We start from the raw sequence: 25,847 nt of genomic DNA, 5'->3' as shown, positions 1-25,847 counted from the left end.
GGCAAGAAGGAAAAGGAAATCAGCTTTACACAGGGACTTAACTGATGCCAAGGATAATGTTAGGTGAAGATGCTGTTTACACAAAGTTTCTTACCCAGTGAATGACCAACATGTTTCATTGCCTTTCCCCGGTAGCACACCTCCAGGCATTTTCCCTGGCTGTCACCAAGCCAAGGATCTAATGGAAGGGGAAAAGAAGGAATGGGAAAGGAAAGGAAGAGAAGGAAAAAAGCATCTTATAGCACCTACTGTGTATTAGGGCTCTGACACACAGTAGGGTTTTTTCTTCCCTTTCTGTGTATATCCAGCACTTAACACAGTGCTTGGTACACAGTAGGTCCTTAATACATGTTTATTGACTTACTGACTGATCCTTCTAGAATATACAATTCAGCCTTAGATGAATCCGTTTTAGAACTCATCCAAAAGGTTTTCCTCTTGTAAGTTGCTTCTTAGTATTGACCCTCAGCTAGGGTGCAGTAAGTGGGAAACACTGGTAGATCTGAGTTCTAATGCCGCCACTGTGAGTAAGTAGCTGTGTAACACTGGACCAGTGACTCTACCTTTCTGTCCTCGGTAGTTATATCTTCTGTAAAGGAACTTGGATTCGACAATCTATGAGGTCCCTTCAGTGCTGAAATTCTGAGATTGGGGGGTGGGGAGGGGAATAGAGGGGAGAAAGCATTAGACTGAGGTTCCAGATTGTAGTTGTAGTCTATGAATGAAAACGAATGAAGTGCATGTCTTAGATGTCACAGCCCCACATTAAGCATGAGAGCTCTTTATTCAATTTGTGGCCACATTGAGGGCCAGCTCAATCAGAGTCCACTGCATAAGGCTCAAGGCTTACTGGACGAGGCTGATGTTCACACTGGGGTCTCTCAAGCACATACAGACCCCCAAATGCTGAGCTAGAAGAGCTCAGCACAAACACTCCTCAGGGGAAGAAAGTGCTGCAGAGTCACTGTTCCTTACACATGACCATAAGAGAGCACACAGCTGGGAAACAAGCCTGATTAAAAGTATCGACTCACATGGTTTTCAGGGAAAAGGGACCTTGGAGATTGAATTTCACTTCTTAAAACAAGCTGTTAAGCAATTAAAGAGAAGGACTCCAGTTACTCCAATGACCCGAAGTATATACAAATTCACAGGAGTTTGAAATATAAAAACTGTCTATTGAGAACCTGTCCTGTGACCGGGATTGTGCTTCCTGCTAAGAGTAGAGGCAGAGTATAGTAGAGGTCAGACTTATAGCCTCTGCCCTTGAGACCTTGAGCCCTACAGATGTGAAACAGCCATAATCGTTCTAAGGCAATATATGTGTAAGTGCTAAAGGATTTTAGTGCTGTAGGAGTTTGAGGAGATGAAGGCTTAAGGAAGGCTGCAGTAGTCAAGGAAAGTTTCATGGAGAAAGTGGGATTTGAGTTGGGCCTTGAAGCAGGCTAGCGTTTGAATAGGATACAGAAGGAGTGTGGTGTAGTTCATGGTACTTGGGACTTAAAGTCTGGAAGAGCTAGGTTCAAATGCTGCATCTGACCCTTACTATGTCATTTAACTTCCGTAGGCCTCAGTTTCCACATCTGTAAAATGGAAAGAATGATATCCGCAGTACCACCCTCATGGGGTTCTATACTAGATTATAGGCCCAAGGTTCCTGGACAACTTTTGTTGTTCAGCCTTTTCAATCATGTCTGATTCTTTGTGACCCCATTGGGGTTTTCTTGGCAAAGATACTTGAGTGATTTGTCATTTCCTTCTCCAGCTCCTTTTATACATGAGGAAACTGAGGCAAAAAGGGTTAAGTGACTTACCCAGGGTCACACAGCTAGTAAGTATCTCAGGTCAGATTTGAACTCTGCTCTTCCTGTCTCCAGGACTGGTGCTGTAGCTGCTTTACTGCCTAGCTGCCCTTGGCAGCTTTACACAACACAAATAAGTGACAGCTATTATTAAGGACTATTCTGGGTAAAGAGAACAATTAGCATTCATGGAAGCATGGCCTAGGGTGGAAGGGGCAATGAGGAAAGTGAGGACAGCAGAATGATTAGAGAGGAGGATTCGCTTTAGAGAATAGTGAGAGATGGGATTGGAAGTTTCTGCTAAAGTCCAACTGGAATACTTCATGGCATGGGGTTGACTGACCAAGAGTTTCTATAGGCTATTCAAACGGAGTCCAATTTCTGGGAATTGAAGTATGGGTCTAGCAATGGGCATTTGTAGTATTGGGGTGAAATTAGCCTTGAGAGGATGATTGTACTGCATGACAATTTATTTTTTTTTTCATCACAACTCATGAAACTTGAGTAAGACATGGAGTTGTGTCTATAAAAGGAATATCCACATAGATGAAAGGAATCATGGATCTGACAATTCCCATTAAGGTGACGTGGGAATGTGTGTAGCAGGTCCAGATTAGGGAAGATTTTCAAAGTCTGGCAGAACAATTCAGCCGTGACGTACAAGGAAACAGGAAGCCACTGATGGTTTCTACATAGTGACCTAGTGAGAGGAGTGTTTATAAAGGAAGATGAATTTCCCTTAACCCACACAATTTGCCTGCCTTTCACTTCTCTTAGAAAATCCCCTCTGGACCTTCAGAGAGGTCTATACTCAGGTCAGAATGCAGGCATTGGTTCCAGCTATTTGGAAGTGAACTATTCTGATTCATTTGGGTCAGTTGTACCTTGCTTGGTAGTGGTTCTCTCAATTGTCAGCAGTTTGTCCCCTAGAGACCTGGGCCACACGAGTGGCTCAGAAGGAAATGATCTGCCTTCTCCCAATACCATGGCAGAATTGGATCAGAGGGAGAGAGCCAAAATGACACTCCTCCTCCCCAGTTCATCTGCAACTTCTTTCCTCGATGACTTGTCCCTAACCAGAGAGGAATAAACGTATCTCCAAGAAATCAGCATTTCAGTTCTGGGGCAAGATGTCCGTAGCTGCCTTTGTTTGTCACAAACTCTCACCCATGAGCTTTTGTGGTTCAAGTGAACTGAGTATGTATTGATGTTTGAAGCCTCGCAACCACCAGCCTGATTACTCAGACTTCTGGCCCAGATAAGATGGCCCTAGCTGATGTAGAAAAGCCTAGTTTGCCTCTATTCTGGTTGAACCTGTTGCATTCATCCAATTGAATTAGTTGACATGCGCTGGTCTCTCCACCATATCCTCTCCCAGTCCTAACCCCTCACTTCCTCCCCCACCCCTCACCCCCCACACCCCCACTCCATCACCTGCCATCAGCAGGTGGTGTTCCCCACCTCCTTCTTGGTCCCTAGAATGGTGAGGAAGGAAAAAGATCAGAGTAGGCTAGTGAGTCTTATATCCTTGGGATCTGCATTTCATTTGATTTTGGCCAGATTCGGTTTCAATTAGAAGGCACTGGCCTTTAATATCTTTCAGAGGGAAATACCACAAGTGAGTAGGTAAGTCTTAGGGCATGAATACATTACTGCCTCCTAGGAAGGTAGGATACAGGGTGAAGGCCACCTGGCTCATGTGGGCTGAATGCAGTCCAGCCTGGAGGCAGCAAAAGGAAACTCTTAGGATTCTCTGATCCTAAAAAGAGACTGGGAAGTAACTTACAGAGCCAGCCTCCCTTTCCCTTTCTAAGGTCTAGTACAGGTAGCACCTGGTCTAGAAGGACCTACCCTGGATACTTCCTTCAGGTGATCAATCAACAAGCATTTATGAAACACCTACTATGTTCCAGGCATTAAGTGCTGGGGAAGAAAAAAAAAGACAAAAATACAGTCCCTGCCATCAAGGAGTTCATAATCTAATGGGAGAGACAACGTGTAAACAGTTATGTACAAACTTATACTGGATCAATGGGAGAGATTCCCAGAAAGAAAACACTAGCAGTGAAGGAGGGGAGGGAGAGCCTAAAAGGCCTCTTGCAGAAGGGGGGATTTGAATCTTGAAAGAAGCAAGGGGGACAGGGTGGATGGGGGAGCAGGAGTAAAGAAGGAGAGGATTCCAAACTGAGGCCAAAAGGGTTAAGTGACTTCCCCAAGGTCACACAGCTATTAAGTCTCGAGTCATATTTAAACTCGGGAAGAGGAATCTTCCTGACTCCAGGCTCAGTGTTCTATCCACTGCCCCACATAACTTGCCCTTACCTGGAAGGGAGTGAAGTGTAAAAAGACTGGAAAGGTAGAAACAGATTGTAAAAGGCTTTCAAAGCCAAAGAGGATTTTATATTTGATCCTGCAGATAAAGGGGAAACCCTGGAGTTTATTGGTAGGATGATGACAGTGTCAGATCTGTACTTTAGAAAAATCACCTTGGTGACTGAATGGAGGATGGTGACGGGTGGGGAGACACTTGAGGCAGGTAGACCCACCAGCAGCTATTGCAATGGTCCAGGAATGGGGTGATGAGGGTCTGCACCAGGATGGTGGCAGTGTCAGAGAAGAGCAGGAGGCTTAGACAGAGATGTTACTGTTCAGTCATGTCAGTTGTATCTGACTCTTCATGACCCTATTTGGGGTTTTCTTGGCAGATACACAGAGGCGGTTTGCCATTTCCTTCTCCAGATCATTTTACAGATGAGGAACCGAGGCAAACAAGGCTAAGTGACTTGCCCATTAAGTGTCTGAGACCACATTTGAATTCAGGTCTTCCTGACTCCAGGTCTGGCTGTCTATCCACTGTGCCACCTAACTGCCCTACAGAGATGTTAAGAAGGTAGAAAAGACAAGAGTTACAATATTAAGCCTGTATCTTTCCTAACTACAAAGAGCTACTTAACCGTTTGTCTCTAGACTAGGTGCTCCTAGAACAGTGGGTGCTTGTGTGTATCTTCCACCTATTAGATTATAAATTACTTAAAAAATAAACTGTCTCAATCATTTCTGTATCCCCTATAGTTACCTAACTCAGGGATTTACACACAGTAGGCATTAAATAATATCTAGTGAATAAATGAAATCGTTCCCTACAGCACCTACCACAGTGCTATAAATATGGGAGGTGGTCAATAAGTATTTGGTGAATGAATGAATGAATGAATGAATGAATGAGTGCTGGGTTTGGAGATAGGAAGACTTCAGTTCAAATCCAACCTTAGATACTTACTAACCCTGTGACCCTAGGCATGTAACGTTGTAATCTCTGTTAGCCTCAGTTTCTACATCTGTAAAATGGGAATAACAAAAGAATCCACCTCTAAGCATTGTTGCAAGGTTCAAATGAGATGATCACTGGAAAGTGTTTAACGCAGCGTGTAGCACATAGTAAGGGCTGTATAAACGTTAACTATGTGTTTACATCTTAAGAGTGAATGAAGGAAGTCTGGTTTCCTGGATTAAGAAACATAGAGGTACAAAATGTCAGCATCTGAAGAGGCCTAGGGCAGCTCTGCCATTCAGGTTCTGTTACCAGACATGATAGGCATCCTGGGCTTTGTCTGTGTGGGGAAACAGGATGGAGAGCTAGGCCAAAGGCAGAAGCACAAGGCAGAGTTTTCTTCTCCAGCTTCAGCTGGTAATCAACCCAAGGCATCAGGCTCCAGGGCTAAAGAGGGACTGATGGGAAAGCAGTGGGAGCAGCTTCGTTGGCTCTCCTCCCAAGACTCCATTCAGCCCTTTTCTTAAACCAGCATGCCTGACTCAGGCTGAGGCCCTCGTAAAAGCATGAGGTCCTGGGTTTGGAAACCAGATCATGTTTTACAAGGAGTTAGGAAAACTGCCTTGTGGCCCTCTTAGGAGAGATTTCAAAGACATCGAGACGGTGCCCATATTCTAAGTGCATCTAAATATATAGATTATGCCCATTTCTAAGGCACCAGAGGATGCTGGGAAGTCTTCCCAGGCTAGCATTCTCTGGGGTGTGAGATGAAAAGGTATGTTATGTTCAAGCATGGAAAGACTTAGAAAAAAATTCAAGAGCACATGGGGCGGCCAGGTAGTACAGCGAGTAAGAGCACCGGCTCCAGTGTCAGGATGACCTGGAGATCGAATCCCGGGCTCAGATACTCAGCACCACACCCAGAAATAACTGGCTGTGTAACCTTGAGCAAGTTACTTAACCCTGATCACTTTAAAAAAAAATGCAAGAGCACATCAGTAAGACCCAGAAAGACACACCAACCCAGCTCTCACACTAGGCTCTTCTTACTAGAACCTATGGAGAAGAGGATAATCTCAGTGAACAGAAGTGGTTCCCCTCCAGGGATATGCTGAAGTGAGCTCATTCCACTTTATTCTAGGTGTTATTTTAGAAATCAGGGAATATTACAAATCAAGACTTGATTATTTTATTTTTTTAGACTTAAAATGCTGGAGGAAATGTTAATAATGCAAATAAAACTCAAAAGAATTTCATGCAAATATATACATGTTTATATGTTTATATGTGTATGTATGTTTGTATGTGTGTATGAACTTGTTGTTAAATGTTTACCAACACATTTCTTCCTACCTATATCTTTACTCTGATTTTCTAAGGTGAAAAGTCTAGGTTCAATGGCATTGTTTCTTCCCAAAGATAGGAATGATATTTAACACAGCTAATAAAATAATCTTACAAATGCATAGGTCTTAATATGTGACTTTTCCTCAGAAAACTTCATTAGCTCCCTATTGCCTAAAAGTAGATGCCTTAGTTCCATAGGCCTGTAGAACACTGACCTTGGAAATCAGAGAATTGCAGATTTGGAAGAAATACATCCAATAAAATCCAATCCAATAAACATTTTTAAGTACCTACTGTGTGCCGGGTACTGTGCTAAGCACTGAGAATGCAATGACTAAAAAGAAAGACATTCCCTGCTCATGAGTTTACAAACTAAAGAGGGAGACCCACAAAAAGAGTCAAGAGGTGGGGTGTGGTGGGAGGGCGGGGGAAGACATGACAGTAGGAGGGATCTTGTTCCATGGAGTTGAAACCAGGCAGAGCATTGTAGAATGAGAGTTCAGTTTATAGTGAGAGTCTATAAAGGAAAGCATTGGGAGGAGGTTGGGAGGGGAGAGGTAGCTGAAGGAGATAATGTCAATCAAGGCTGAGTTGGCAACATGATGGTTGGGAGAGGCATTTTATGGAATTGAAACCAGGCAGGGCAGCAGTTGCAAAGTGGAAATCTCAGAAGTCTTTTAGTGCATCTCAAGAATGATCAGTAATTCCTTATATAATATTCTTAATAACCAGCCATCCAGTCTCCATTTTTAAGGCCTCCAGTGTTTGGAAATCCACCATTTCCCAAAACGACTTATTCACCATAATCAAGAATAAATGTTCCCCTCTATAAATCCAATCATTTTCCCCTCATTTTTTAGTCTGTGACCTTGGAAAAAAAAACCCAACCCCTGTGCCAAATGAAAACCCTTCCAATAAATAAAGACATAACCTGAGTTTTCTCTTGTCTACACTAACCATCTTTAGTTCCTTCATCTAATATTCATATGGGCAGACACCCTGTGCCCACATCATTCTTGCCCCCCCTTAGCCTTGTCCAGAACTGAATACAATATTCCAAATATCAGCTAACCAGGGCACAGTGTAATGAGACTATGGCCTCCCTTATTCTATACTATTCTATTCTATAATCCAAGATGACATTAGTTTTTATAAAAATCCTGTTGCGTTGCTGATGGAATATTGAGTTTACAATCCAATAGAAACTCTAAGTTCTCTCTCTCACAAAGAATTATCTAGCTATACCTCCCCTATCATTGTCTTATCTTATTAATTTGTTGAACCCAAATGAAGGACTTTACATTTATCACAATTAAATGGCATTTTATTAGGTTCAGCTCATTGAAACTCTGATGAATAATTTTTTTATTCAAATGCTACCACTCAGCATACTAGCTGTCCTGTCCATCTCAATGTCAAAATTTGATAAGAATATCATCTAGTCCATCATCCAAGTCATTGATAAAAATGCAAACTAGGTCTGGCCACGTACACATCCCTAGGGCACTCTACTAAAGACTATTTTTCAAGTTCATAGTTTCATAGGATTCAGAATTGGAAGGAAGATTAGAAATCATCTTGTTCAAACCTCCCTGTTTCACATATGAAGAAATCAGTGTCTGGAGGGAAAAATAAGCTTGCCCATGGCTATATAGCTAATAAGTAGCAGATTTAAATCTAAGTTTGAACATTCTGATATTCTTCCTATAAATCTACACTTCACTTTGACCAATTAATTGCTATACTTTGGATCCAATCAATCAACCAGTTTTGAATCCACCTAAGTATATAATTGTTTAGACCCCACCATTTTATTTTCCTGCTAAGGAATATACCTCAGAGATCCACGATGATAGTATGAAAGATTGTCCAATGCTTTGGTTAAATTCAGGTATATTAATTCTATTCCATTTTTCTGATCTACCAGTCCAATAAATCAGTCAAATAAAGAAGTGAGGTCAGTCTGGAATGTCTTTCTTTTGGTGAAGCTATTCTGGGTCATAGTAATCACTGACTTCCTTTCTAAATGTTCATCTTTTGAATAATGTGTTCTATAATTTTACAAGGAATCAAAAAGTCAGATTCACTGGACTATAGTTTTCAAACCTCACTCTTTTCCACTAAAAAAGGACAATATCTGCCTGTCTACAAACCTGTAACACTTCTCGTATTCACCATGATCTTCCAAAAATCTCTGAGAGAATATTCATCGTCATCATCATTCCCCACTTCTTCCAGTACTCTGTGAAGTAGTCTATTCATGACTGGTGACTTGAACTCATTAAAGGCAACTAGATGTTCTTTTACCATATTCTCACTTGTCTTTGGTTTCTACTCCCCATTAGCCATCTTATTCTTTCATTTTTTATTCCAAAGATCACTCTTCTGGGCAGAAAAATCACAAGAAAAATAAAAACCGAGTACAGTTGCTTCTTCTCCATCATTCATTATCATTATCTGATTCATCTCAAGCAATGACTGTCTCTATTGTTCCTAATGTAAAGGAGGCCCTTTTTGCTCTTCTATATTCCTGATTAGTTCGATTCATTCTGAGTTTTAGCCTTCTTGAACCTATTGTTATAGGATCCTACCTCTTTTTTTGTATTCATTCTCCTTTATTTGACATTGCTTCCATCTTTTATACATGCCATTTTATGATCTAAGTTTGTACACAAGTTCTCTGTACATCCTTGGACAATCTTCCTGTCTCCCTCATGAGATTCACTTGCATTCATACTGTTAATGCAAAAGGATTGGGAAACTCCCTGGAACTCTGACTTCCCCTACAGAATTTTAGGCCACAGGATCTTACTCTTTCCTTTGAAAATGAAATATGTTTTCCCCAAATTTATGGTATATATCACACTATTTACAGCTTTCCTTTCTTTCTCTATGGCAAATTCTAAGATGGAATGAACGCTTTTTTCCCAAGGTTTCCATCACTTCAAATTCATCAACAAATCCTTCCATACTCATCAGAATTGAGACCAGAGTAGCTTCTGCCTTCATCATTTTATCTACTTTTTTCAAGAGATTGGGATCATTATTAAGTCATCAAGTTATTATCAGATACTGTACTTATGACCAAAAGAGCCAGGATATGTCCAGAGCAGAAGACACCCCCCTTCCCTATCATCAACATTCTCTATGGCCTGCCTAGGATTGTGATGTACTTATCAAACTCCTAATCTATTTCCTCCTCTCCCAGCGGTTTCATGCCAAAAAAAATTTCCCTCCATTAACTCTCACTCAAATGTTCTCTACCATGCTGCCCTACTCCAGATCCTGGATTTCTTCACAAGCATATATATTCTTAATATTTAATGCCACTCCACTGCCCTGTGTTTCTCTAGTCTGTTCCTTTAAAAACAGCATACGCTCCCACAGTCATATTCCAGTTGTGAGATACCCCACCACATCTGCCCGATTCATACAAGTCAAATTTGCCTCCTTGAGTTAGGATTTCTACTTGATCTTGTTCTTTATACACATTTTTTGCATTTGTGTATAAAACTCCAAGATCAAGCCTTTGTTCATCTAGTGCTCTTTTTGTATTTTTTCACGTGAATTACTCATCATTTTTAGTGACAATCTTCCTGCTATGATGTGCCTTCTCCAAGATTTGTGTCTTAGCAGACACATGGGCAGTTTTCTCTTTTCCTTTTCAATTTATAGCACTCTTGCTCTGATTTGTAAGCAAATATTGTTGCTTGAACTTTTATTAGAAATTCTCCAACCTTAGACAAGAGCCAAGGATGACTATATTTTAATCTATGACCAAGGAAATAATTACTACCAGACACAATCTTTTTTTTTCTTTTTGATTTGGTATTTTTTCTTTTAAGGTATTTCTATTCCTGTTTTTTTTTAATATACCCTAGAGGTCTCCCTCATATCCCTCCTGCTATTATCTCCCACATATACATATATATATACACACGTTTATACATATATAAATATATACACATATATACACATGCATATATACATATATTTCTACATATACACATATATGTAGAAATGATTATAACAAATAATATTCAACAATTTTTTTAAATGAAAGATGAAGTAGATGAAAAATCAATAAAATGAATCAATACGCACACCAAAAAATCTAACCTCATATGCAATGTCCCACACCTATGGACAAGTCCTGCCCCCTCCCCCCAAAGGAAAGACAAAACCATCTTCTTAATTATTTCCCATATCTGTCCTTCCATTCTGAGAAGTCCCTAACTTCAATAAAAATCAGTTGTGGAAGCAGCCCCTCTGGCCCTTAATATTACAGTTTATTGTCCTGGAAGGCCAAGGATACCTATCAATGCTTTCTAAGCTCCTGCTAACAGTATCATTTGTTCCCTTATGAATCATCACAGGTGGGTAGTGGTGCCAGTTTTGAAAAGCCTCAGAGGACTCCCTGTCACAGTCTGGAAGATACTGATCCAAAGAAAACCACAGCTATCTTTAGTAACTGTGACAGGTTGACAAATTTGTATACCCCTCATCAGAGTCAGTTCTTCATGTCACAAGTACTTGCCTCTTCTTCCTTTGATTATACTAGGTAAATTCTCTCCTGGGAGCAACTTCTGAATCCATACTATCATTCCTTTGAGTACAAGAAACTGCTTCCTCCCCCTATTCTCCAGTATCACCTTCTATAAGGGGAGAGAGAAGGGAAGGAAGGGAAGAAGCATTTCTTAAGTGCTTATTATATCCCAGGCACTGTGCTACATGCTTTAGAAATATCTCATCTTGCCAGCAACCTTTCCAGATAGGTGCTATTTTAGGTATTCCCATTTTACAGATAGGTGAACAGAAGCATAGAGAGGTTAAGTGACTTGTCCAGGGTCACACAACTAGTAAGTGTCCAGGGCTGGATTTAAACTCAGGTTTTCCTCATTCAGGGTCTAGCACTTTATCAATTGCACCACTTAGCTGCCTCAGAGGCAGCTGGATGATACAAAAGGAAGCCTCATAGCTATTATATACCTTCAAGTGTTTCTTCTTTTTCCCTTCCTTTACCAAGTCACATTTCTTCTGCCTTCTACCATGAAAAGTGACATGGTGCAGAGAAAATCACATTAGATTGGGAGTCAGAGGTCTGGTTTTGAATAATATTCTTCTCCACATTGTCTACATGTTCTTGGAGAAGTCAATTAGAATCTCTGGGCATCTGGTTCTAAATCCATAATATGAGGGTGTGACCGGGATTGGAGAGGAATGGAATGAAGGATTTCTTCCATTTTTAAAGCTGTGGGCCCATTATTTGGATTAGGACTCCTCTTCAGATTCTTTTCCTTCACTGTTGCCTCTTGAAAGAGCTTCCATTATTTCTAAGGAACATGTCATTCTCCCTAATAGCCTGGAGAGTGGCTAGGAATGCCTTCTGCCCTCTCACCTTCTTCACTCTGAGGGAGACCAACTAGTACGTTGTTCTTTCATAGCTCTTTCTTCCCTCTGGCAGAAACACAGATGAAATACACTTTTCATGATATCACTATAAAATTTGCTTTGTGCTCCAGACGTACCAGGAATGTCAATCCTCTGTCATTCCTGCTAGTAGCTCTTGTGGATAATTCAGGGTCAACATGCCTGTTTGCCATTCCTGTTAGTGCTGGCATTCATTTGGGGTGGGGGGGAACTCTGAGCGAAGCTTTATATATTTATAGAAGGCTTGCCACCTTTTCTCCTGATATGACTACTTTGTTCGGCTACCTTTGATGGGCAATTAGCATGTTCCTGCCAAGCCCTTATACAAACAAAAGCTACTTAGCCATACTCAAGGAGAAAGTTGAAGCAGAAACTCAATTATCAGTGGGAAGAGGATAGAAGAGAGGGAGGTAATTAGTTTTGAACAAATAAAGCATACTAACAGACTTGAAACAATACCTTGCCAGTTCTCTGGCTATGGTGCCCTTTGTCCCGGCTAACTATAACAGTTAGCAGACCTTCATTCAGGTCTGTATTTACTAGTTGTGTGACCTGTGTGCCCGTGAGACGAGGAATATAACCAGATCCAAAGACTCAAAAAGAAATATCACAGAGAGAGCAAAGAAGACCCAGGGCATAATGGGACTGAGCAGACAACAACATATAACGCCTAAGGAGCTTCTGAAGACCAGAGTAGAAGACATCATAAATGAAATGGAAAATTAGAAACCATTGGCTGATCATTTAGAGAGGGCAAAGAATGACAAGTGGGCAATCCAAGTGTTCCCTTGGTGCCCTCCTAATGTCAGGAGGGTTGTGAAGAATTTATTGGAGGACATTGACAAAAGTCCCACAAGTAGCACAGGATTAGATGGGTTGCTATCTGAACAATTGTAGTAATCATGGTCAAGGTCGCAATTCTCTGGATCTCTGTTTCCCTTTCTGTAAGAAATGGTTGGATTAAATGTAGTCTAACTCCAAATCCTATGATATGGGAAGCAGTATGCTCTGAGCATCTAGTGTTAAAGGACTAAAGCTCCTTCTACATCCCCTGACCAGAACACAAGGTGGAAAAATTGCTGACTCTGGAGCGAGCCAGACTATCTGGATTGTTCAAACCCCATCTCCAATGATTAATATCAATGTGACCTTAGTCAAATCACTTACCTTCCCTGAGCCTCATTTTCTTCATCTGTGAAAGGAAAGAGTTGAACTAGATTGCCTCTGAGTTTCCTTTTATCTCTAGATTTATTATTATTATTGGTATTGACATTATTATCATTATTCTACTGTTCTAGTTTTATTTCATGCATTCTACGTGAGTCAAACTGGATGGTAAAATGGATCAAGTACTGAACTTTGAAGTAGGATTTTAGGAAGGTGTTCCTGAGTTTAGCACCTACAGATATGCCCTGGGAAAGTCATGTACCTGTTCTGTGCCTCAGTTTCCTTATCTGTAAAAACTCCAGATTGGCCTCTGTGGTCTCTTGGTTCCCTTCACACTCTAAATCTATTTTTCTATTCTCTGATCTCATCCTAGCCTCTCCTACATTCATACAGACTATCCCCCCATTACTAGGATCCATTCCCTTCTCATCCATGCCTTCTGAAGTGCTTTCCTTTCAAAACTGAACTCAGGCACCACCTTCTTCCATGAAGCTTTCCTTGATCTTCTTACCCTTGTCCCCAGCTCAAATGTGCTTTCTCCTCCCCTAAATTTCTTATTATCTTTCCTTATCATAGTCTACTTCATATTATATATGTACATTATATGCACAAATATATGTGTGTGTATATATTATAACCAAGAGTGTACTGTAAATGTGTAACAATCAGGTCTCCAATTAAGTTTAATTGACATTACATTTTCTCCATCAATTTTAAGTCTAGACAACCAAATAAAAAACAAATCAAGCCTTGATTTGTAGCTTTTGTGACTAAGGTCTTAATCTTCCTACTGAAAATTTAATGATCAGCTCTCCTGAGTTGGTTCCTGCTTGAGTCTAACATACCCCTGGTTATATCCCTTCATGTAAAGTGCAGGTTCCATGAGGGAAAGAATATTTCTTGTTTCTATCCCTAGTTTAAGGGGAACCAAGATGCTTGCTGCCATTTGTGTCAATTCAGACTTTGGATTTCATTGGTGGAAGAAATTCTCAGGGTCAGCTAGGTGATGCACTGAGCACTGAGCTTGTAATAAGAAGGACTCATCTTGAGTTCAAATCCAGTCTTAGATGCTAATAAGCTGTGCAACCCTGGACAAGTCACTTAACCCTGTTTGCCTCAGTTCTTCACCTGCAAGATAAGCTGAAGAAGGAAATAGCAAACCAGTATTTTTGCCAAGAAAGTCCCAAAATGGAGTCACAAAGGGTCAGACACAGTTGAAACAATTCAACAACAACAAGGAAATTCCCTTTAAGGAACCTCCCTCTACCAAAGCAGATCAGCAGCTTTTCTGTTACTTATACTTTGATGGTTGCTGAGACACTGAAAATTTAAATGACATGCCCAGGCTTACACAGATAATCTCTGCCAGAAGTAACCCTTGAACCCAGGTCTTTCCAACTCCAAAGCCAGCTTTCTATCTACTACACAGGCTCTCTCTCTCCTTGTATACTATATGTAGGTGCTTATTAAGTGTTTGTTAAATTGAAGTAAATGAAAGATGTGGTTGCGGTTACTGAGTCAGGAGTGGGGGAGGTAACATCAGACTCCAAAAGGCCTGGGGATGAGATAACGAGAGCAAAAAAACAATATTACTTAGAGGTGTGGGTGGAGAGGGAATGTGTCAGAAGTTTGGCTAAGGGGAACATGCTAAGTACGCACCCAGTCCAAAGAACTGGGTACACTTGCTCCTAAAATTTAGCTAGAGAACGAATGATACCAAGGACAACCAATGGCTTTGGTGTCTCTCCTGATGTTTGGCATCAGTCAGGTTAACCTTTGTACATGGCAAGTGCAGCCAGCCACCTGGAGGGCAGGGAAAGCAGATAATAGAACTTATTGCAAGTGAGCAGAACTGAGTTGTTGTACCTCACAGGATTCCATGTTCAGGGGTCTCTCTTGCCCCCTCCCCCTTCATGACCCCTGTGCTCTGGAAGGAAATAAGAAGTTTCCCCTAGGCTTTATTTCCCCTAGAGTTCAGAAACAGCTGAAAGAGAGGCAAGGCCAGATGGACCACAGAGACAAGCAGAAATGTGCTGGGGGAGGAGGTGAGGAGGTGGGTCTTCAGCCAAGCTGGGGGAACATTTGGACTTAGTTCAGAGAAGGATGGCACTTTGAGCTGTTGGCAGAAGGAAGGGCGAGTATTCCTACTAGAGAACCCTCTCAAAGTGAAGAGATGCAGGAAGAAGGGATAAGAACTCTCCTTCCTTTGCAGAGAGAGGCCAGCATGGAGGAAGTGGGGATGATGGTGGTGCTTACTGGGTTCCCCATGCAGTCTTCAATGCCAGCTGGGCCACAAGGTCTGAAGGAAACAAGAGATGAAATGGAAATTTCCCTGGAGCTTTGGTCAAGGCAACCTTACAGGCTACAGGTTCCTTGGGACCGTTGTGGGGAATTCATCTTAACCCAGGATTGAACGTCCTGGGCTTTTCCTTGCCATAGACAACCCCAGATCAAAGCAGGGCAAGGTCTCTCTCCTCTCACGTTTCCTGAAGATTGTTCTTGAGCCATATAAGGAATGTGGAAATGCCTTTTTTGCTTCCAGGCTGCCACGGGGGGAGGAGGCTTCTAGGAGCTGCCGAACCTGATACACAGGTTCCGGTTGCCAAAAAGGGGAGAGAAAAGCTGGGCTCCCCCAGCTTCCTTTCCCTCAGCATCGTTATCAGCAGCAGTAGCAGTGGCATCACCCCCAAGCGGAGGCATGTGCCTGCAGCCCACGGACCCCACAGAGCTCTGCTAGGGCTGCTTTTGAATCAGGCAGCCCTCCCCTCAGCCAACCACAGGCCTGGGCAGAGTGTGACGTCAGCTGTGGGCTCTCTGTTCTCCAGCCCAAAGAGCCTGGGGCGCTTCAGAGTCAAGCTGGCGGGAAGCAGAGAAGGCAGACAGACAGAGGGGCAGGAGAACCATCACAACAACAAGGAGAAGGAACCCGGGCTGAGATGGAATGAGGGGATGGTTCTGACCAGCTAGAAGGGGGACCCAGTGCTGACAGCCTAAAGTCCCCTCTTTGTCCCCTGGTCACCACCCGGAGTTTTTGTTTTTGTTTTTTTTTTTTTTTGCTGCCTGATCGCAGGCTTTTATGTACATACTGCAGAAGACAATGAGGGTAAGTTTTCCTTTCTCCTCTTGGGCACTGGGCAATGAGTCTGGATAACAAAACTCAGGGGGCTGGGCTTTTGGCTAAAGGCATCCCCCAGGTACGGAAGCCTCCCCAGGGAAACAAAAGGATGGGGGCAGCCGGAGATCCCTCTGATTTTTCTAAAATTCTCCATGCTTCTGAGGATGGATGAAAAGCCTGGTTAGATTTCCCCTCGTCAGGTCAGGGAGAGAGTGAGGCAGCAAGGGGCAGAATTTGCCCGGCAGAGACCTTGGCTCCGACGCACACCTGCTTCCTTGGCATTTGAAGATGTTGGTATCTTTGCCCTGGCGGTTCAGAGAATCAAAATCCTAGAATTAGACCTGGAAAGGATCTTAGGGGCCATCTAGTACAATACTCTGACCCTCAGTTTTGTTATCTGTAAAACGCGAGCGGCTGAGTGAATTACCGGCGGTTCTAGGGAATATAACTTGACTCAGTGCAGCGTTCTATCCATTGGAGTCCGCTGTCCTCGGTCCACGGAAATCTGCCTGGATCATGGAAAGTCGTCACAGGGGACAGAATTTTTATGTCCTGGTCAGAGTGACCTGTTCGGCTGCGGAGAACTCTGGAGGTCCGCCAGGGCAGTTGATCCGCGCAACATTAGGGTGACTCTGAAGTTGGCAGGAAGAGAGAATCCTCCTCCTTTCAGGGTCTTTGGGACACAGGGAGATTGTTCCGTCTAAGGCAGGAGTTTTTAGGTTCTTGAAATTTAAAAAAAAAAAATGATAATCATATTTCAATGTAGTTGCTTTCCTTTGTGATCTGATGTATTTTATTTTATATGTTAAAATACTATTCTTAGAAGAGGTTCCTTGGCTAGGGGTTCATAGACAGCTAAAAGAGGATATCACACACACACACATACACACACACACACACACACACACACAAAAGGTTAAGAAACCCCAATCTTGTGCAAATGTGGCTGAATTCAAGTGGTTTAATTGACATGTCTCTTCACTTGGGGATAGAGCGGATGAAAGTGCACACAGTAAAATGTAACTGACCAGAAACGGGCTGACTGTATATTTGCTTTCTTCCGCGCACCTACGGAGGGATCCTTCACTGTGGGTGGTTTGGTGTAGGGAAAACCTACCAGTGACCAAGGAGTTAAACAGGAAAGGGGACAGAAGTGATGAAGCAGGCAGTGTATGCCCTAGAAAGCCACCGTTTATAGTAACAGATGCAATATTCTCTGGGCTGGGAAAGAAGAGTTTTTGTTTGTTTGCTTCCAAGAATACAGTCACCAGAGTCACATTAGTATGTTGACAGGGTTATTTGCGTTTTGTGTTTTCCCTGAGAGCCCCATGCTCAGTAAGCCCTTGGCGCTTCTAACTCCCAGTTAAGTGGGACCCCTGCCCCAGCTCCAGGACCCAGAGTTGGCCTTGGGCTCTTCCACCTCCCCCCTCCCCCCCCCACCTTATTACTCCTCCTTCCAGATTTTACCCTAAGCAAGCAGCCTATTTAAGCCAGTCTGCTTACAATTTCCAGGACGCTGGGTTATTACCAGCAATCTTTGACTGCACCATTAGCACTCATTCATTCCCTATCCAAGTTGATTGTGAAGTATAGAGTTAGCCCAAAATGTGGTAGTGGGTTGGACTGATGATTGTGCAAGCCCTAATTACTGCCCAATTACCTAAGAAGAGTCAAGGAGTGTGTGTCTAGGTCTCCTGTCCTTCCAGAGAGGACCTGATGCCACACGTGCCCTCATGGTTCCTGGAGACAGACACACCTGTGTTAATGCAACAAGGAAGTATTTTGCTTTTTCCTTATATTTCCTCTTCACATTCCATGCCATTATGTGGTATTTGCCACATTCTATACATTTTTATTTGATTACAAAAGCTTACATAGTCACCTGGGCTTTAATTAAAGGCAGACTGAGTGAGAAGGACATTCTCTGGAGGTGGAGATATTAATACTGGACTGTCCTGCATTGTGACAAATAGCTCAAACATCTGCTTGGTCTCACCTGCACCTGTGCCCCATGTAAGACCATTTCTTTTCTTTTGGGGGAGGTCTAGATATCAGGAGATTGGAAAACATTTGTTCTTCTTTCCCACCCCCAACTGCCATAAACTGGTAAGTTTAGAGGAATGGATGAGAGAATCTTTTGATTCATTTCATGATTTATTTCATGGCTTCAACATAGGCTCCTTATGAGTAAATAGATATAGCCCTTAAATCTGAGTTTTCTTGATCAGAACATGTCTAGGCTAGTGTTGATAAAGTGACCAGGAAGCCATGGAGGAATAAGAGTATTCTCAACTTTCTACATGGGTGGGCTCAGAAGGTAACTTGCAGAACTTCCAGAATGCTCCTTAGACTATAAAAGATTCACACATATATTTTTGTGTGACTTCCTTACATTTTTGACCAATGGTGTCAGACCACACTTGGGAAGTCTTACAAAGGAGTCATGGCCTCTCTAGTCCTCAGATAAATGAAATCTAGAAATTCCCAATTCTCTTTCACTTCTGTGGGGCTCTCTCTTGGGCCAGGAATGAGGAGACAGACTGCTTCCACTATCAACCAGTGTCTGCCTTCTCTGAGTCTGGTAACCCCTGAAGCAGGTAGAACTGGGATTGGAGTAGGGATAAGTATGGATTGAGAGGATACCCACTCATTTTTTTCATAACCAAGGAAAATATTTATAGCTTTTAACACTTTTGTTGTTTTTCCAGGGAGAGGGGGAGGGAGAGGGCTAGCAGAGGGCTCAGATTCAGATCCTGCTGGTGACTAATAGCTCCCTGTGCCTGGTCTATGGTGGTTGTTGCTTGTAGTAGTAGTAGTAGTAGTTGTTGTTGTTGTTGTTGATAACTCACCATGGGACTGCAAACATCTCAAATTGGCCAGATGGGTTGCCCCTTCACTTGAAAAAAAGTACCTCCCAACCTTTCCTTTGAGAAGTAGGGAGAAGGGAATAAGGAGCGCAGAACAAGGATATCAGGATGGTGTGCATTCTCACATGTTAGAAGTCACATAATAGCTTGTTGTTAATTCACAAGTGTGTCACTTGTGAATTGTCTGTAAGCTTTTCAAAGTACAATATTTACTCTCAGTATGGGTGAAGAGTTACATTCACAAAAGAGAATCCTACCCAGGCTAATGGCCCCTAGACCTTATTGGACACTTATTTAATTCAACAATTATTTATTAAGTGCATACTATTTGTCTTGCACAGCAACACCTAAGGTGTAGACCTTTTCTTTGTGATTCTCTTATGGACAAATCGCTCCAATGGAATTGCCTGGGGTGCATAGGGGTTTTCTACTCTGGAGATAACCCATAGCTGGTTGGGTGGAGGGAATTCCCACACCAGGAATTCCCCATCTTGTTTACTTGTCTGATATTTAGAGAAGTCTTCCAGGTAGCCAGACAAAAGCCCACCCAGAAATGAGCAGTGTCTGCTACTCACAGTAACCAAATCTCTGCCAAACTGGATTATATGCTGCCTCTTGGATATATCTCATACTTTCCTGAGTCCGTGTCTTTGCTAATTCAGTTCCTTATAGCTAGAATGAACTCAATTGTCCCCTCCCTTACTTTGGGGAACCTTTATTCATTTTTCTTGCTATGAGAAAGTGCCTTCTCCAAAGATTTCACAGTATTTGTTCTGTATTTAGTATGGACCTGTAAATATGCCTGTTGTTTTCTCCATTGGAATACTTTTCTATCTTTGTCTCTTGGTACTTGTCTTGAGTTTAGTCCTGTGGTTGGCATATAGTAAGCATTTAATAAATGCTTGTTGACAATTCTCCAAAGGTACTGGGAGAGAGTATTTTAGTCTTCCTCCATAGGTTGATGGAAAAATAACATGACACAGACACATTGAGATCCCAGAGGAGGTCAATAAGAAATCTTGGTACTCAGTTCTCCCAGTTCCCAGTGCCCTATCATCCCCTGAATATATTTTATATTAAGGATTTTAAGGAAATAACACTTCAGTTAGGCATATGAGTTTCTGGTTTTATTCTTTTGCTGTTTGGATTCAAGTACTAAACTCCATTTTTAAAAAATCACATGGGACAAAGTAGAAATTCTTATTCTCATGGAACAATTTAAAGGAAGAGATGAGACTTCAAATAAGCAATGACTTACTCTGACATATTCCAAGTTGTGTCCATTCATCTAATCCAACAGTATCCAAAATCTCCTTGATGGTGCACCTCACAGACAGAGCCAAGGAAATAACACCGCCTAGAGGGGATCAGGAAAAGGAAAGACAGAGGCTTCGATGGCAAATGGAGCCAAGCATATTGTTGAAATCCCAGACTGCTCCATGGTGGCAGTGAAATTTATAGTACACTTTACTTTCAGTTCTTACTCTTTACATAAACGGGAGTCTTAGCTGGAGAGGAGCCCAGGAGGGCAAGCAAAGCTGGAATGATAACTCACCATGGGATTGTAAACATCTCAACTTGGCCAGACTGGTTACCCTTTTCACTTGAAAAAAGTACCTCTCAATCTTTCCTTTGAGAAGTGAGGAGAAGGGAACAGGGAGGGCAGAACAAGGATGGCAGGGTGCTGTGCATTCTCACATACTAGAAAAGGGATGGAAGGAGGCAGAGTGTGATAGTGAACTGGTCTATTGTCTAGTCTATAAATGCCACACTTGGAATGCTATACTTACACTCACATATAGAGGCAGGATTGAAGGCGTGGGTTGGGCACGTGCCTATGAAATGCCCAAGTTTTAATCCCCACTCCGATCCAGCCTGTTATGTGACTTTAAGCCTACCATATTCTCATCTCTGGGTTTCTATGGAAGCTGGAGAAAGGTAAATTTTAATTCAATGTAAAGAAAATCTTTTTTTAACGACAAAAGTTGGAATCAGTTGCCACTTTCTCAGCAGGGGTGTTTTAGCAAAGGTCAAATGACCACTTGTCAGAAATTGTATAAAGAGGATTCTTCTGGGGCTAGATGGCCTCAGAGGCCCCTTTCAACTTTGGAATTATGTGATGGTCTGTCTTGAACCGTGGCCCTGTGTTGCCTATATGAGTAGGGTCTCTGGTGCACTGGCTTGCCAGGAGTCCCATGGCAAAAGACACAGTGGGTCCCCATAATGCTTTCCTATGGGTTTTTTTTTTTCTGTAGGGGTTTTCAGAGGGAAGCAAACCACAGATTTGAACTTGACCCACCCCCTTCCCTGGGGATCAGCCCTCCCCCTCAGGCATGACAGATAGGGGCATATTCTGTCTACATCTGGTCTTTTGCTCAAAGAGTGGCAGTTTATCGATTGCAGAACCAGCAGCAGAGGCCAGCAGCAATCTCTCCCACAGTGTTGCTTGCACGGTCAATCTGCAAATTTCAAAGGAGCCGAAGTCCCAGACTGTGGCATTTTTTAGCTTTAAAACAATCCCAGGGAAGTAAGAAACTTGCCACTCGTTTAATATGTGAAATAAGAAAAGGGGAGCAGTCCGACTGAGATCTGGCATTTCGCTTCAGCCGCAAAGGCATCTTGTGGGTGGGTGGTGACTGGGTAGTTTCTTTCCTCCCCTAGCCCTTCTGAGATCTTCTGTACAATGCCCACAGCCAGCCAACCTGAGGAGGAGGAGGAAGATCACATAAAGAAAGTCTTTGAAATGTCTTATGGCCTCTTTTCCCCCCCACCTAGGAAACTATGCCCCAGACACCAATCTTCTCCAGTATGCTTGGGTCTAGCTGTAGTGGACAGGTGCAACCAGACATGGGAGAGCGGAGTGGTGGAGACCTCGTTTTCCAGGATGGGAATCTTATCTCCGGATCCTTAGAAGCCTTGATTGAGCACCTGGTCCCCACCGTGGATTATTATCCAGACGTAAGTAGGCTGCTGGATAGGGTGGGGTGGGGAAGAAAGGGTTTGGTGTATATGTATGTGGCATGGTGGTCATTTTTGCAAAAACCCAGCTTGAAGCCATGCTTGAGATTAGCTAGAGCTGGTATAGTTTAATCACCCATCTGTCTCTAAAACACAGGTGGGTAGGGCCTGGACATCTCCTTGGGACTAATGAGGGTGCTACCCAATCCTGCTATGAGGCAAAACTTAGAAAGAGATAGATGTGTCTTTAGCAACCACTGAGTTGAGACGAGGTTGAAACTGATACCTACTCAGGGCAGGAATCCCGGGCTGATTCCCATTAGAATTATGGTACCACCTGTCAGTGTCCTTCAGTCAGTCCACCTGAGAAACAGAAGCAAGTTCACATTCCTTAAAACCTCCATCAGGCCCCGTCCTGGCTGGAGGAATTCTGTGACACCAAGATCAGTTGATCCTTGACTTCAGAGGCAATTCATGGAAGGAAGGAAGCATTCTAGATAGGAGTACAAGATGATCAAACAAAATTAGCACACTCACCTTGACCCTAATACTCTACTTGTTGTCCTAGACCTTAGGTGCCAAACCATAAAAAACCCTTGCTTTATCTCCCTCACCCCCCCCCAATTGTTAGCACCCACCTTCCTCCTACCCTTATAGTGTACAAGTCTGTTTCCAAAAGAGGCAACTTGGCATAGTGAATAGAGATCTGACCTTGGAGCCAAAAAGACCTGGGTTCGAATGCTATCCTTAAATAATTTGGCTATGTGATCCTTAGCAGGTGACTTAACCCTTCAATGTTCCAGGTAACTCCTGAATGTTCTAAGTAACAGAGAAGGTATTCCTGCATTAGGTGAGGTTTCCTCATCTCAGACTTCCCTCTCCCAGTGAAATCACAGATCTAGTGCCTAGCACAGTGGGCAGCACATAGTAGGTACTCAAAAATATTTATTGGATTTAAACGAAGAAGATTGAGGTTAAAAAGTTCTATCCAGTCTAGTGATGGTGGTATGCAACCACACACCCAGATTATCTCCTCCCCCTCTCCCTCTCATACACAAACCTGGACAAAACTTTCTTTCCTTTAGTATTTTTTGACTGGGAGTAGTGATTTGTTTGGAATATATAAAAATCCAGACTAAAAGACTATATGCATGGGCATGCACACACATTTGCCCACACATGCACACATGCGCACACATACACCCTTCACCCCATGGTGCCTGCTTGTGTCTTATTGCTTCACTAAATCCTGGTGGCACTGAGTAGTCCTTCCAGGTTCCTAAAGCCCTTAAGTTTGATAGCTACCCCTAAGAGAACCACACTGGAAGTTTTTAGAACATCAGTACCTATTCTGGTCCTTATCTTTATCTGGGAGTGTGGCAGGACTGGTTTAATGATGATGATTCTGCCACTTGTGAATATCTGCTGAATTTCTATTAAAAACAGATTTTGAAGGATCAATGCCAGCCTTAAAGGAGAGAAGGAAGCCTCAAAGGTGATGAGAGAATTTCACTGAGGCTTCTACACCTCCCCTCTCCCCCAGCCCCTCATTATGACCAACCTGACTGCTATTACTCTGGCTTCCCCTCAGATTTCCCCATGTTGGAGTCTCTTGATACCATTTGTTAGCCCACTGTTAAATGACTGTTACCACAGTAGTTTTTGTCTAATCAAACTTTTTTTTATCTATTATGTTCACTGGGTAGTCTGAGGAAACAAACATAAGACCTGGTCCCTTCCCTCAGAAATCACACAAAGTGTTTACATATAAAAAGACAAATAAACATGTAAGATAGTAACCTGTAAGGGCCAAATTAAATGTGGCTATTGTCTATATGGATCAAACAGCAAATAAGTGTCTGATGGAGGATTTGAACTCAGGTCTTCCTGACTCCAGAGCCAGCACTCTGTTCACTGTATCATCCAAATTGAAAGAAGTGACTTGCACAGAGTCATACGACCAGTTTCTTTCAGAGACAGGACTTGAACCCAGATCTTCTTAACTATGAGGTCAGCTCTCTACCTACTACACGGCACAGTCCCTCTGTCAATAAAATCTGGTTTTTAAAAGCAAGTCTGGCCACACCACTCCATAACTCAATAATACCAGTGCTCCCACTCAGCTCTAGAATAAACTTCTATTTGGTTCACTGTGGCTTCAGCTTACCTTCTTCAGGCTCATTGCATGCTCTTCTCTTTTACTCCCTTTATATTTCAGCCAGACTCAGACTCATTGTCATTCCCCATTCATGACCTACCAGCTCCCATCTCCAGGCTTTTACACAGGCTGCACCCTATGCCTGGAAGACAGTCCCATCTCACTTTCAGCTTGAAGAAATCTCTCTTCCTTTGCAACTCAACTCAGGTGATACCTACAGGAGCCTAGCTAGATCTCCTAACTAGCAAATTGCTAGTTTTCTTTCCCTAGTAAAAGCAACTAAGTAGTACATCTTGAGTATTAAGCCTGGAGACAAAACAACCTCAGCTGTGTGACCTAAGCAAATCAATTAACCTCTGTCTGCCTCAGTTTCCTCAACTGTAAAATAAGGATAATAACAGCACCTGCCTCCTTGGGTTGTTGTGAGGATCAAGCAAGTTGATATTTATAAAGCTATTAGCACAGGGCCTGGAACATAATAAGTACTTAATAAGTGCTTGATCCCCTCCTTCCTGTTAATTACTTTTTACTTCCTTTGTACAAATTTTGTGCTTAGTTTTGTAGACACATTTCCACCCCCAATGTAAATTCCTTGAGATTAGAGACTGTATCACTTTTGACTTTATGTATTGACCCCCCCACACACATAATAGCTATTTAAATCGAGAAACTGAGGCAGACAGGGAAAGAGACCTATAGTGGTCTCTCCTTCCTCCAGTTCCATCCCCCATTCCACTCCTCTGGCACTCTTGGAAGTAAGTGCTGGAGTGAGGCAGAAGACGGAGAATGCCTTTCACTCTCTGCTCACATCACTAACCAAGCTTATTGAGCACTGGAATAGTGTTTATCACTGAGGAACCCAAACAATTTTCGAGGGATAGTGGGGGTATAAAACATTATGATCTCCTCTTAATTAAGTGGTCCTAGGAAGTAAAGAACCCAGAGATGTGCAAAATCTTCAACAGACTCATTTTAGCCCAACTATTTTACAGAAACATCTGCCAAGGAAACCAGTTCTCTGATTTACATGGCAACTCTCTTCCCTTCCTGAAGCCACTACCTGTTTAGAAGTGATAGAGGGACAGAGAAATAACCCAAAGGGTGAATAATAGTCATGAGCAGTAGAAGCAAAGACGGACAAGCTGGATCTTTGGTCCCTGGGTAATTGAGAGAAAGCTATCCTCTTTGGGGAAGTCTTAGAGCCAAAGGGAAGGGTGAGGGGACTATGTGATGGTGGTAGTAAATGGATGTGTTATCAGTTCTGAGCTCAGGGAAATTGGTCTGAGCAGATGGGCAACAAGCAGAGCATATGAGCTTGTGTCTAAATTGGGAGCTTTGTTTTGTACATGGAATTCTGTGTGCTGGAGTGTAGGAATGGAATGTCCTGGTTCCTGCCACCGTTGTGTCTGAAGACGCATGGCAGACAGATTCCGTACGATACAGACTGGGCAGGGGGAGCAAAAGCAAAACTTTCTTTCCCCACTTCCCTCCCTCATCATCTCCAAACAACAGTGGTACATTCTTGGGATATAAAGTAATAATAGCTCCCTCTTTGGTCCTGGGCTTTACTTCCCCACCCCCTCCTCCTTCTCTTAATTGATGATGTCTCTTAGCAACCCATGTAGACATCAGTGGTATTTGCCTGCCTTTTCACTCAGGAAGCACTAACTCCTTTTGTGCTGGGTTGATCAGTTCTGAGAGCTGAGTATTTGTGTAGGCTCCCTCCCCCCCC

General features: G+C 42.6%; 1 protein-coding gene across 4 annotated transcripts in view; it reads left to right on the top strand.

Moving 5' to 3' along the window:
• The window catches only part of RASGEF1A (RasGEF domain family member 1A), a 328,675-nt gene that overhangs the window by 273,544 nt on the left and 29,284 nt on the right, over positions 1 to 25,847 (top strand). For 3 of the 4 annotated variants that reach the window (XM_069068373.1, XM_069068372.1, XM_069068374.1), the window contains exon 2: positions 21,775 to 21,957. In XM_069068373.1, the coding sequence (XP_068924474.1) occupies positions 21,781 to 21,957 (177 nt within the window). In that variant the 5' untranslated portion in view covers positions 21,775 to 21,780. Of the gene's footprint in view, positions 1 to 15,664; positions 16,121 to 21,774; positions 21,958 to 25,847 lie in introns of those variants that run through there. The other variant, XM_069068371.1, reaches the window with a different exon arrangement.

Source organism: Petaurus breviceps, unplaced genomic scaffold (genome assembly GCF_028583685.1).
Source record: "Petaurus breviceps papuanus isolate PSGF00001 unplaced genomic scaffold, PetGlider_PUasm1.0 90762, whole genome shotgun sequence".
Lineage (NCBI taxonomy): Eukaryota > Metazoa > Chordata > Mammalia > Diprotodontia > Petauridae > Petaurus > Petaurus breviceps.
The sequence above is the reverse complement of the archived record's forward strand: the minus strand, read 5'-3'. Positions and strand labels throughout refer to the sequence as shown.